Here is a 12314-nt window from a genome sequence, read left to right as displayed (position 1 = left end):
CGATGGATTGTCACGAGAGCTGGTGTGCACGCTCGGGGCGATGGCTTGACAAGGCGGGGAAGCACACTATTAAAGGCTACTTTATTGGGCTGAGCTTTCTTTTCACCTCCAACAGCTACCTCTGTGGAAGACCAAACCATCACACTGATGTTGAGCTTATTGCTGCCAGTTCCAAATCTTTAAGAGTCCATTCTCTGCAATTATTTTGTATGGGCTCTACACTCCTTCCTTCACTCAGATTTCATTAGTAGTACCCTCTTTCCTCTACTTTGCTGTTCATTCTATCATTCTATGGTCCCAGAACTGTAACAAGTGAAAAATAAATTCTCTGACTGGTTTGTACAATCTCCCCACTCTGTGCCCGAGATAAGCTGTGGCGTAAATCACAAGAAAAACTACTCTGTAAGCAAAAAAGGAAATGAAACATTGTGTCAGTCTTGTAATTACTGTGGTGGCTATTCAGCATCCCCCAAGCCGCCTGACAGGGTCTTCCTGATGTATCCTAAGGGACAGCAGGATGAGGGAGGTTTTCTTGAATTTTCCAGGTTCCGTAATTACACTCACCCCTTCACAACTGTAGGTCAGAGACAGACACAGAGCACGTGCCCCTGTACTGTGGTTCCCTCTGACAAAACCATTTTGTGCAGAACCACTTCCACTCACCAAACACTGCTGCAGCAAGCAAGGCTGGAGCTCTAGCCACCCCCACCTCCCTCTGGAGTGCCTTCCCAGCACCAGTGGAATTCTGTTGATGCTGCTGAACACCCTCCAGCCTCCAGCAGTGCCAGGCACCACAGCTCACTGAGCCCATCTTTCCACCCAGCGAGAGCTGCAAGCTCCTCCTGGCTTCGTTCCACCAAGTGCCAGTCCTGCTCAGTTAACCTTCGGCAGTCCCGCAGAGGAGGCGCGGAGCCAGGGACATGAGTGCATGGGCTCTGTGCACCCTTTGGAAACTGCTCTGGCAGATGGAAACAAAGCAGCAGCATATTCACAGACCTGAGAACAGGCTGTAACCACTGGAGTGTTTCAGATGATACAGATATGCATTAAAAATCTGTAATTCTGACATGCCAAGCAGATATTAAAATCCCAGCAACACGCTGGATTTTTTTGCTATGCTATGAACTAGAACTGATCATGGAGATACCTGTCAGGGTTCTCGTGTTGTGTATCACATCCACCTGAGCACTTCCTGGGAAAGATTTGGGCTTTGGATAGAAAGAAAGTAGGGCAGTTGCTGTTGACAGGTATGCTTACTGTGCTGCTGTTAGCAAATACACAGAAGGAAAAGTGCCAGCCCTAAAATCAAAAAGGAGCAGATTCTGCTTGATATGAACACAGCTCCCCATGGGCTGCTGCAATGCAGTGGCATCTCAATCCTTTAATTTCTTAATGATATGGCTGCCTCAAACCCTCCAGAACTGGAGACAGTGAGCTCTTAGCATCCATAACACCAACTCCAGCAGCTAGGCAGCCAACAGGAATTGCTCTTTTAATTTCACTGTGTTGCCTGTACTGCCTGAGTTACTTTGTGATGGGAAACAGAGTTTACTTTTGAGCAGTATCTAGGACACTGGAAACCTGACCCTCATTCAAACACAGAATATAATCCAACAAAGGCTAATTATTCCCTTTGTTTAAACAGAATCATACACAGAGCCAAACTGGACAGCTAGGACACCTCTCTGGAAAGGAATGAGAGGGAGAGGTACAAAGAGGCAGATGGTGTATCTGAAACACACTTTGTGTAGCTTTCTATTACACATGCAGGTTTTCCTCTTCCACCTGTTTCTACCACTCAAACACCAAACTATTTAAAGATGGCAAAAGGAGAGAGGCTGTGGAGGGATGTGATTCATTCTTTGCATTCTCTTCCCCAATACTTGCAGGTCCTTGACTTGTTTTTCAACTTTTTCCCCCTTTTTTCAAAGCACTACAAATTTGCAGCTGGAGAGCAGGGAAAATTTGCATTTAAAGGGTTTTAATAAATTAAAGGCCCTTAGGGGGTTTTCCAGAGAAACTGAACTCAATTTAATTAAGGGCCAGGTCTCGGGCATCACTTCTGCTGAAATAAAACACATCCTCCAGCAAGGACATTTCATCAGATGACTAGTTAATATTGGTTCAATGTTTACAAAAATTCTCCCCTCTCCTTTAAAAACATGACAATTCACTTTGGAGCATTTCTACTCCATAGCAACTAAAATAAAATAGAGGGGAGGAAAGGCAAAAAAGTAACCTAAGAATGTAACTACAACTCAGGTCTATTCACTGTATGGGGTAAAAGCTAAAGGAACAGCATTAGCTTACATCTTTCCAAAATCCTGTGAAGACACTGTAGAACAGCTCATTTTTTCCTGTCAATCAGCCTTTCCCATTTGCTGTGCAGGGTGAATGTACAGAGCACCTAAACAGATCTGCTCCCTATTGTTACCTGCAACGTGGACCAACAAGAGCACCAAGCCAAGAGCAGCTGCCCATGTCTCCAGATGCAGTTATATTCTTATACAGAGGAAAAATAAATGAGTACAAATGTTCATCAGGAAAATTCCACTAATTTATTAGATGCCTTGTCCTTTGTAGGATAGTTTGAGCCAAACAAATCTGCATATTTAAATACAAAATACCTTCTGAGTCACAGGAGATTCCAGAAATGCCAGAACTCTGAGCTCCCCTCCCTCGACACAGAGAATAATCTCTCCCACCCACTTCTCTGCCCAGGCCTGCAGTGCATCCACATTAGGGTCTCTGGCCCATCTTCTTCAATGTTCGGTTCAGCTGGAATTAGAGAAAGCAAAGGTCAGAAAAATACACAGTGATTGATACACACTGCTGCTCCCCTCAGCAGACCTTATCCAAGGCCTCTTAACTCCTTCCTCTCCAACTCTCTGACAAGAGAGCTCTTGAGCTCTCACCGTGTGTCAAGCAAAAGGGGAATAAGTAGAACTCTCTCCTTTCCAAGCTAGCAGAGGAAGATGTGGGGAGAAGAGAGGATGCAAACTTGTAGCAGCAGTATCACAACCCTCAGTTAAGTCCCCAAATCTCAGAATTTTGCCCTCTGAGTTTCCAGTGCAGAACAACCTCCCCCGGCAGAGAGTGGAAACAGAATGTCACCTCTTGGCCAAGCTCAATGTTGAAGCCATCTATGCTCCAGAAATCTCTGAGGCCATTTTCTAGAGCTATAGTTATGAAGTTAGAGATAGGATTTTGGTTGTGTTACTGACAGGGACACATTTATCTAGAGACAATGGAATCAGCATTCCTGAATAGTAAAACTCTCCTCCTTTTCCACTGTGGCTCAACTGAGTACTTCTCACAAAAACATACCATTCCTCAAAGGCCAGCAGCTGCTGCTTAGAACATCTGCCTTTGCCTAGTGCCTTGCAGAGCCAGGGCTAAGTCCAGCATGGAATTACAAAGCTGTCTCACACAAATGTGGACCCTCGAGGGCCTGCACAGCCCAGTGACTGCCCCATGTTTCCTACAGAGCTACACAGCTCTCCTGCCCAGGCCTCACCTCCTCAAACTTGTGGATCTGGCGGATGAAGAAGTCCCCGTAGCGTCGAGCGACCTTTGTGTCTGCAATATGGATCATGTCCTGGGAAGAGAACAGGATGAGATTAGGAAAAGGACCATGCTACTAGCAGGGAGACAGCAAGAACTGCCAAACATAAAGATCAACCTAAGGGGCTTCACCCCAGCCATGGTTCGGCACCACACATACCTGACCTGTGCTAGTCCCACAGCACCCATCTAGCTCTCCTTGGGCTGCCTTCCCTCATACCTTTGTCTGGGATGGGCCCCCATTCACACTGTATTTGCTTCCCACATTCTTACACACTGGTTTTGTCTTCCTTGCAGCAGTTTGACAGTTCCAAACCCAGTTCGTGCTTCCCTCTTTTCAGTCATGCTATATGCCACGACAGCTGGGCTGAGACATGGCATGACACCTTGCAAGAAGAGGTCTGCTACAAGGACCAAGAACACAGAGTAACCTGATCTCCTTCCTAGCAAGAAACCTAATGGCTACTGCTGTCTTCTTTGACTACAGTTCTACAAGACTCGTTGCTATGCTTCCTGCTGCTGGAGCTCCAGGGCAGATGGTGACAGCTCCACACCTTGTGTTTAGATTCCTCCTAGAGCAGCCACAACTAAATGCTGTTCCAATGCAAAGCAGACCTGTAACATGACCAAGCAACATCTCTGCTTTGTCAAACAAAGGAGAGATGTGGGGGACACCAGAAGGACAATCCCACCGGACACACAAATAGCAGCACTATCTGTCACTCAATTAGCACCTCCCAGAACACTGAAAAGCAGCTCCCTCTGTCCTGGGGAAGTGTTTGTTTTCTAGGTATGTTGACTGACAAAGCTGCCTGTGATATTCCATCACTCTTCTTCCACTGACACTCTTTTCATGCGGGGCTAGAACTGCATCGTGGGCAGGCAAGCTCTATAAATGGCAAGGAAGAAGGAATGTCTCCCACAGAATGGAACAAAACTAGGTGCTGCCAATCCAAAATTTCCTGGGTGAAAGAATTTCCCGGCCAGTAAGTGGCAGATACCAACCTTGTCAATATAGAAGTCAACCTCAGAGGCAGACTGGAACTCTCCATCCAGGGCAGATATGCCACTGGTCCATACCAGGTTCTTCATCTTGTGCTTGAAGACAAGCAGCTGGATACGGAACTCCTGCTCTGTGAGGTCTAAGAAGCCGGCCAGCTTCGCCACAGGCATGGTGGTGTAGAGCTTGAGGAAGCTACGGATGGTCGAGAGCTGGGCCTGCTGCTGAACTTCATCAGCAAAGACCTTGAGCTGCTGCAGGAAGGGCTCCTTGTGGTAGTTGGGGTGCACGTTGTCATAATTGGGCACCACAGGGGAGAGGAACTTGGGGCAAGCGTAGCTGAAGAGCTCCTCATAGACCTGGGCGTCGCCCTTCTGCATGCGCAGCATCTTGTCGCCGTACTTCTCGCGCAGCTGCAGGTGGATGCTCTCATCGATGCGCATGGGGTACATGGTGAGCGCGATGGCCAGCAGCGCGTGCATCTGCTCGTTCTGCTTGTTGATCTGACAAAGAGAGGAGAGAGACCTTGTCAACACCACGGTGTGCTCAGGCTTTAGGGTGCCCAAGGGAGCTGGCAGCTGCACTTTGTAGAGGAAGATCCTTTACACAAAGCACTGATGGTCCTAATGCTCAAGGGTGACAGCACAAAGAAGCAGTGCCTCTGGGCAAAGCAAATGGATGAACCACACACCAAGGCTCTTAGAAATAAAAGAGAGGGTGGGCAAGAGGAAGGTGCAGAGTAAATGCATCCAGAGCCACACAGAACCCAGAGGGCCAGAAACATGTTTGACTGTTTTGGTACAAGAACATGCAGAGAAGGGAAGACAGATAGTTTAACAACCATCTTTTGGCAAGGGACAGTTGTCAGGGAGGTCAGTGAAGAAAAGACTGAGAAAGAAGATTTATATGAGTGTGGGATTAAATGGACAGCTGTGTGGCTGAAACAGACATAACCAACTTTTTGAAGTGTTGTGGAATTAAGACTGGCGGGATTTGGCTAAACAAAGAGTTAGGAATTAATCATAAGGATAAAAAGGAGACAGCAGGTAAAACAGGCACCAAAATCAGGAGGTAAGACAGCTTAGGTAAAAAGAGAAAGGAGCTTTGCTACAGCCATGTCTTTGAATGACTATCAGATCATGGAAATTCATCTGACAATGGCAGCAACCTGAAGTGCAGCACTGGACTAGAAACACAACTAAGTCTGAAGAAGGAAGCATCAACAAGAGTATCATCAGCAGCTCATACTCATTAACAACCCCGCCTAGAGCTAGAGTGCAGATGGATCTGGGACAACAGTATGGGGAACACCCAAAGTAACCTGTAACATAGCTAAGAGAAAATATTGTCACCCATGGCAAAGGAGTTCAGAGGATCCCCAGTCATCATCACTAGCAAAGTCCAGGATAATAAAGCTGAACTATTAGACACAAGCTACCAGGTGATAGAGGAGGGACAGGAAAGAAGACAGTGTTTTTTTCTTTGGGGAAGTGAAGTGTAGTCTATTCTATCTCTTACCATCTCATACTTGTAGGTCGTCCTCTGAAACATGCTCTTTGTCCTCTGGATGTAGAGGAGGATGTTGGCAAACACACGGATGGCATCCTGGTAACGCCGCATCATAAGGTAAGCAAAGCCCACATAGTAATAGGTGGTCACCTGGCACTCAGGCACCCGAGAGTACATGCTCTGAGAAGGAAGGAGTAACATGCTATGTTAGGGGAAGCAATCCACACTGCTTGTTGGCCACAATTCAGCCACCTCTGCTTTCAATCCCATCCCAAATACAGAAAGGAAAGGGTTAATTGAGTACACTTCACCTTCCACCCATCCCTGCAGCAGCTTCCTCACTGTTTTATTAGATCATCCCATTTCCTATGTTTTCCAGTTTCAGCTTCCTGCAAGGAGAGGACTCCTGCTCTGTGCCTAACACTGCTCTGCTCAGTTCCCTTTCCCCCTGTTTCACTCCACATCCTGTGCCAGACAGCACATATGTAGATCTGTGCCAAGTCTTGGCCCAAACCCATTGCAGCTGAGCTTTTATTAGCCACAAGCAGCATTCAATTCTAAGGCAAAAACAGCCCAGGTGGGAGCAGAAACAGTGAGAATAGAAGTCAAAAATACAAGAAAGAGCCACTGGCAAAAGTAAGAATGGTGTGTTCAGGTAGTTACCACTACACTACCACTTGTAGTTCCAGCAGTATTCTCTGTAGCAACACTGCATTGCACAACACAGCAAACCTCCTAAAAAACTGGGCAATTGTGCTGCAAGAGCATCAGGCATTATCATATGGCTTGATTTAATGCCAAAGCTCCAGCTGTGCCCAGCCACAAACTCCTGACAACTACAGCAGATACAAACAGTTCCTCAGCTGGAAGATTCAGTACAGCAATTTTTCACCAGCATGCTTCAACATAGGCATTTAGAAGACTGCAAAAGAAGAGTTAAAACATGTTGTATTACCTTCTTGTTGAGCTCAATGTTCTCCAGCACCTTGATGGCTTGGTAGTAATCTCCCAGCAGAGAGTGCAGACGCAGCAGCCCAACCAGGCTGAAGTAGCCCAGCATCTTGTACAGGGAGTGGCGCCCATATTCACCAGCCACACTTTCAGGGTCACCTAGGGAAAAAAGGAACCACAATGCCATCCTCCAAGGAAGCAAGCTTCCCTTTCAATATTTTCTGTTTAAAGCAAAGGGAGCAAGGCCTGAAATGTAATCACTGGTACTTCTCACCTAAGGCCAACAGAACCAGTTCCCAGCCAATCCATCCACTGATTATGGGTTTGATCCATCTCCCAAACAAAGTTAAGGAGCTTGAGTCAAATCAAAGCAAGGCAGCACAGACACCAGTGCTGCTTGGCACCTCCCAAAGCTCACCTCCACTTGTATAGACCTCCAGCTGTCGGTTAATGTTGGATTTGTCGACCAGAGAGTGCAGCACATTAAGGACACTGTGGACATTCCAGATCTTGGGGTTGGAACGAAGGAAATCAATTTCCTCTTCAGACTTCTTGGCTGTTTTACAGCGGTACTGGCTGAAAGACTGGAACTACAGGAAAAAGCAGAGATTCAGTGATGAGCAGCTTGTGTAGAGATGCTCAGGTAAGTGCACTAAGCTAACAATTTGCTCACACAAATGCATTACAAGAAATTACAAGTTGCATGGAAAAAAAAAGTTTCACATGAGATCACATGGAAATCAAAATGGCACATTATACCACCTTCAAAGCACCTAAAAGAATTATACAGTACAGAGGGTAAAGGCCAGGAGACAGACCGAAGCAGTAAAGGATCTCTTAAACAATTAGGAAAGGCAACTAAACACAAATTTGCTGTCTGGTAGAAAGAAGAATGACCAAATTATAAGACGCGTTTGCATACATGCATCTTTTCCCCTTAAATGCACACATCCTTTTTGTTCTCAAGATTGACCAGACAACACTCAATGAATTCCAGGCAGCTCTATAATAAAAAGTTACAGAGAAGGGAATATATTCTCTAAAGAGAAAAACCAATAGCATTTCACATCTGTACTGCTGCACTCAGAACAGTAAGTGGAAAAATATTTCTTAACCACAGCTTAACACCATCTCTGACCACAGCTTATTTCAAATCAGGTGCACACATAAAGGCCCTACTGACTAAGAGAAATTTTGTTCTGAAAGAGAAATAGGCACAAAAGTTCAGGACTCCCAAAAGAGCGCCTTGTAACTTAAAAATCTGTACATTTACTACTACTTCATCCACCTGGTAACAAAAGAGTAACGGTGATTACCAAAGATTTTCAACCTGCCATGGATTTCCTTGTTATGGAAATCACAACAAGGGAAGAGATGGAAAATTTATACAACTAATAAAGGCAAGGCCACCGCAAAATGGCCCGGTTTTATAATCACATACCTGGTATATGAATTCATCAATGATATCCCAGAGCCACTGGTTGGGCAGTTCCAGAGGAGCAGGGCCATCAGCATCTGCAGGAGAACAGATGAGAGGGTTAACACCTTCAGCAAGAACATTGTCAGAACTGGAGGAACAGACAAATTAAAGAACATAAGAATTTCCCTGAAATGGGAGATGGAGCAGCAGATGAATGAAGCTTTCAGTAAGGCTGAGATGCAGCTTTGACTACCTCAACTGCCTTCACTTTCAAAGACTATGAACATGCACACGGTTAATCACTGGAGTGTGACTGTTCAGCAGCATCAGCTCTCAGAAGCTGCACAGAGACTGCAGGGGTTTATCCTAACTGATCCATTCTCCACATGAGGCTTGGCAAGGAGTCACAAACACTAACATTTGCTCCAAGGGGAGTGAACAACAGTAAACAGTCATGAAACACTGCAGGTTTTCTTTAGCTTACTGTTTCATTTCACTTTTTAATAAAGATAGATGGAGCAGTTCTCAGCAAGACAGAAATCTAAATAAGTTTTATTCTTTACAGTACTTCAGAAAGCACTGGAAACTATTTCTGCTTTTTGTGGTTTTAAATCCATGGATATAAATTGCTCTTCATTCAACAAACTCAAACGTGCAGAGAGCTTACAGACTACCTTTCTCTCTATTATTTATAAACAAACATGTTGCAGTTATCCTGACCCTTTCTTCAGCTCTTCCCTCTCCATCTGATCGTTCTCTCCAAAACTCACAAACCAGAAATTAATTGCAGCAACTCACTGAGGATGTAGTTGAAGAGATTGCAGTAATTGTAATAGGACTCAAATCTCTGCTCCAGTGTGGGCCCCCCCTGCAAAGAGAAGTCAGCAGAGTCTGCTTCAAATCAAGCAGGGCAGGAGGGAGCTCATGGGCAACAGCGTAAGAAGGACAATCACAGTAGTAGAAGGTCTAGTTCAGGAGTGCTAGAGGCAGTATTCAACCAGCACACCCACCAACATCACCCAGAAAAACAGACATTGTAGCACTGTTGTCCCACAAAACAGGGATGACTTTTCCTAGACAGACAGCTTCTCCCACGATGTCAAACCTCCTGTGAATATTCTGCATTTAACCTTCCCTGTTCCCCTCTGCTGTTCAGATTCAAGAATTTCCCATTACCTTCACCAGCTTTCCTTACTTCTCTGCTCATGAGAATTCTTAATAGATCAACAATTCTGTTTCTGGACATCATTTCTAAACACTTGACCTACTGGCTCTTGTTTCAGCTGGAGACACTGAGTCTGAGAACCACTAACAGCACAGCCTGAGAAACCAGTTTCTCCTGCTGAAGCCTGGCTTGGGTTAACACAGCAGCCTTTTAACAGTGCCCATTTCTCCACCCTCTGGTACACAGTAAAACTGCAGGTATTACTTTTTCACCCATTAAGTCATGCATCTGTTGAGATTTTTTTCTTTAAGAACAAAGTACTACAACTTTCTCACTGATTAAAGAGGCTTTAAAAAAGGCAGCTTGTTTTGTTTCACAGAGCATTATTCCTTTCATTTCCTTCTTCTCCATCCTTTATGCTATCCACATTTCCCTTTTCACAAGGCACTCTGATTCCATGTGAGGTTATTCATGACAAATAATGCACCTTCCTCTTGTGACACCCCTTCTCACTGCCTGCTCATTTGAAGAGGAGCCACAAAGAACCACACACAAGCAATAAAAAGGAAAATTCAGTTACCTTCCAACACCCCCTTCTTCCCTTACTCACTAACCATTACATTTACTGTTAGCAACAAAGAGACTCCTGAACACTCAGATCCAGTCTCCTGATTCATCTGAGCTACCAGAGAAACCTGTACACTCATCACCGCCAAGCTTGGACAGCTAATGAGCCTCAAATAGACAATCAAGTCTTTCTTGCTTTTCAGCAATCAGTGAATCCTTACTAAACTAACAAAAGCAAGAATTTTAAGCTTCCCTAAAATCAATGTGACTTAGAGCTCACAAACCCACCCAATTTTGCCTTGCAAAGATTAGGGGACCACTGATACTGTAGTGGCCGCAAGACTTGTCAAGTTTGCTGGCACAGAGAAGACAGCATGAAACCCACAAGAAGACACAGGGCCAGCACTCACGCTGACTTTTGCATAGATGTGCCTGTAGTACAGCTCCTTGTACAGGATCAGGAAAACTGCATCTGGAAAAGACCACAGAAGAGAACATTAGCAAGCCGCAAAAAGACACTTTGCTCAAGTCTGACTTCTTGCCAGGCATCTGCTGAAGGAGCTGCCAGAGTGAACAAAGGCGACTGACTCAGGCAGCAACAACTTTGTGCACCTGCCAACTCAGGATCAGGAGGGATTCAGTTCCTTCTCTCCCTGAGAACCCAAGGGAAAGTGGAAGACTCACCATTTCCAACCTGAGGAGCAATGGCCTCAGCCTCTGGCCATGGAGTGTTCTTAAAAAACCTTTCTGTCAGTTTTGTCCAGCTGAAAAACAGACACACATGTGGTATGAAAAGCCACATCTCACTCAGTATGACAGTGCTGGAGTCAGAGATGACAACAGAGAGAGGCCTTGGACTTGGTGAAAGCTGAGGGCACAACATACCCCTATTCGTAAGTCCAATGTTGAAGCAAATTATGAGAATCACAAACTAAGCAGTGAGACTTCACTTTATCTCCCAGGCACAAAACAAACATGTATGTTACTTTCACATTCCCTTTATGTCAAGCTGACACAGCTACAAGCAGGAATAGACATAGCTGTTGGGAAGGGACACAAAAGCTACACCTGACAGCTTTGTGCAAACTGCCTGACTAGCACCACTGCCCGCTCTGCAGCCTCCCTTCCTGTTAGGCCAGTGCTGACATCTCCCTTCAGACAGATCACAACTCGTGTATACTCACATTGGTCTCATGGGCTGAAAATACCTAGGAATTTTTTTCCCACAGTAAACAAACCAAACCTGTTTCAGAGAAAGCCCAAGTTTGAAACAGCAGAGGTAGTGAGCCCTTCCTTTTAACAGCATCACAGTTAAAATAGCGATTTCCATCTGCTGAAGAATAGTATTGTACCTGTTCTCATAAATGTCCTGGATCTCGTACACCTTCTGGTCAATAACATCACTGGAAACACGGCTGGCCTGGAGCTCGTACACCTTCTGGTCAATGAGATCTGACACCGTCTTGTGAAAATACTGGATGAAGTTTTTGATCACTTCGGGGATCACCTGGTAGGTCTGCTGTTCGTACTGGCGTTCGTAGGCCAGGTCCTGCTTGGGGTCTCCTGCGGAGAAAGAGGAGCAGTGAGGCAGCGGCCGCACGGCCCGGCCCGGCCCCACAGAGCCGGCGGGGCGCAGGCGGGCCCGGGGCGCGCGTGGGGCCCTCACACTCACCCGTGTGCATATCATAGTCGTTGGAGTACGCGTAGGGGTCATAGGCAGCCTATGAGGAGAGGGCGGCAGTGAGTCCCCGCGAACAGCCCGGACCCGGACCCGGACCCAGACCCGACCCCCGCGCCCCCGGCGCCCCGGCCGTACCTCGTTGTCGTAGTCCTCCCCCGGGTAGGCCATGGCGGCGGCACGGCACGGAAAGGGCTCCGGCCGGAAACGCGGGACTGGCGCGGCGCGGGCGCAGGGGCGGGGCGGGCGGGGAGGCGGCTGAGCCTTTCTATTGGCTAAAGCAACTGCCTGTCTTCAGCCTGCTGAGCCGCCACGGGCCGGCCGTGGCCTCCTCCTCTTTCTGATTGGAGAAAACAACTGCCCGTCAGGCTCTCCTGCCCACAGCCTCCACTTCCCGCCCCGTCTCTTTCCTATCCGCTTCCTCCCCATTGGCTGCATGCATGGGTTGTGTCTCCTTTCA

General features: G+C 46.5%; 1 protein-coding gene across 1 annotated transcript; it reads right to left on the bottom strand.

The window, feature by feature from the left end:
* Positions 1 to 2535: 2535 nt before the first annotated feature.
* On the bottom strand, positions 2536 to 12148 carry EIF3L (eukaryotic translation initiation factor 3 subunit L). The gene is made up of 13 exons (XM_071422830.1): positions 11993 to 12148; positions 11849 to 11897; positions 11529 to 11739; positions 10861 to 10940; positions 10587 to 10648; positions 9243 to 9312; positions 8466 to 8539; positions 7443 to 7614; positions 7029 to 7183; positions 6083 to 6253; positions 4570 to 5067; positions 3518 to 3598; positions 2536 to 2778 (listed from the first exon to the last, which is right to left on the bottom strand). Exons 1-13 carry the CDS (start codon positions 12023 to 12025, stop codon positions 2740 to 2742), a joined length of 1695 nt encoding a protein of 564 aa, XP_071278931.1. The 5' UTR covers positions 12026 to 12148; the 3' UTR covers positions 2536 to 2739.
* Positions 12149 to 12314: the final 166 nt, after the last annotated feature.

Source organism: Agelaius tricolor, unplaced genomic scaffold (genome assembly GCF_023055355.1).
Source record: "Agelaius tricolor isolate 1412-34295 unplaced genomic scaffold, bAgeTri1.0.p SCAF_3, whole genome shotgun sequence".
NCBI lineage: Eukaryota > Metazoa > Chordata > Aves > Passeriformes > Icteridae > Agelaius > Agelaius tricolor.
Note: the sequence above shows the minus strand (reverse complement) of the source record. Positions and strands in the feature narration are given on the sequence as shown.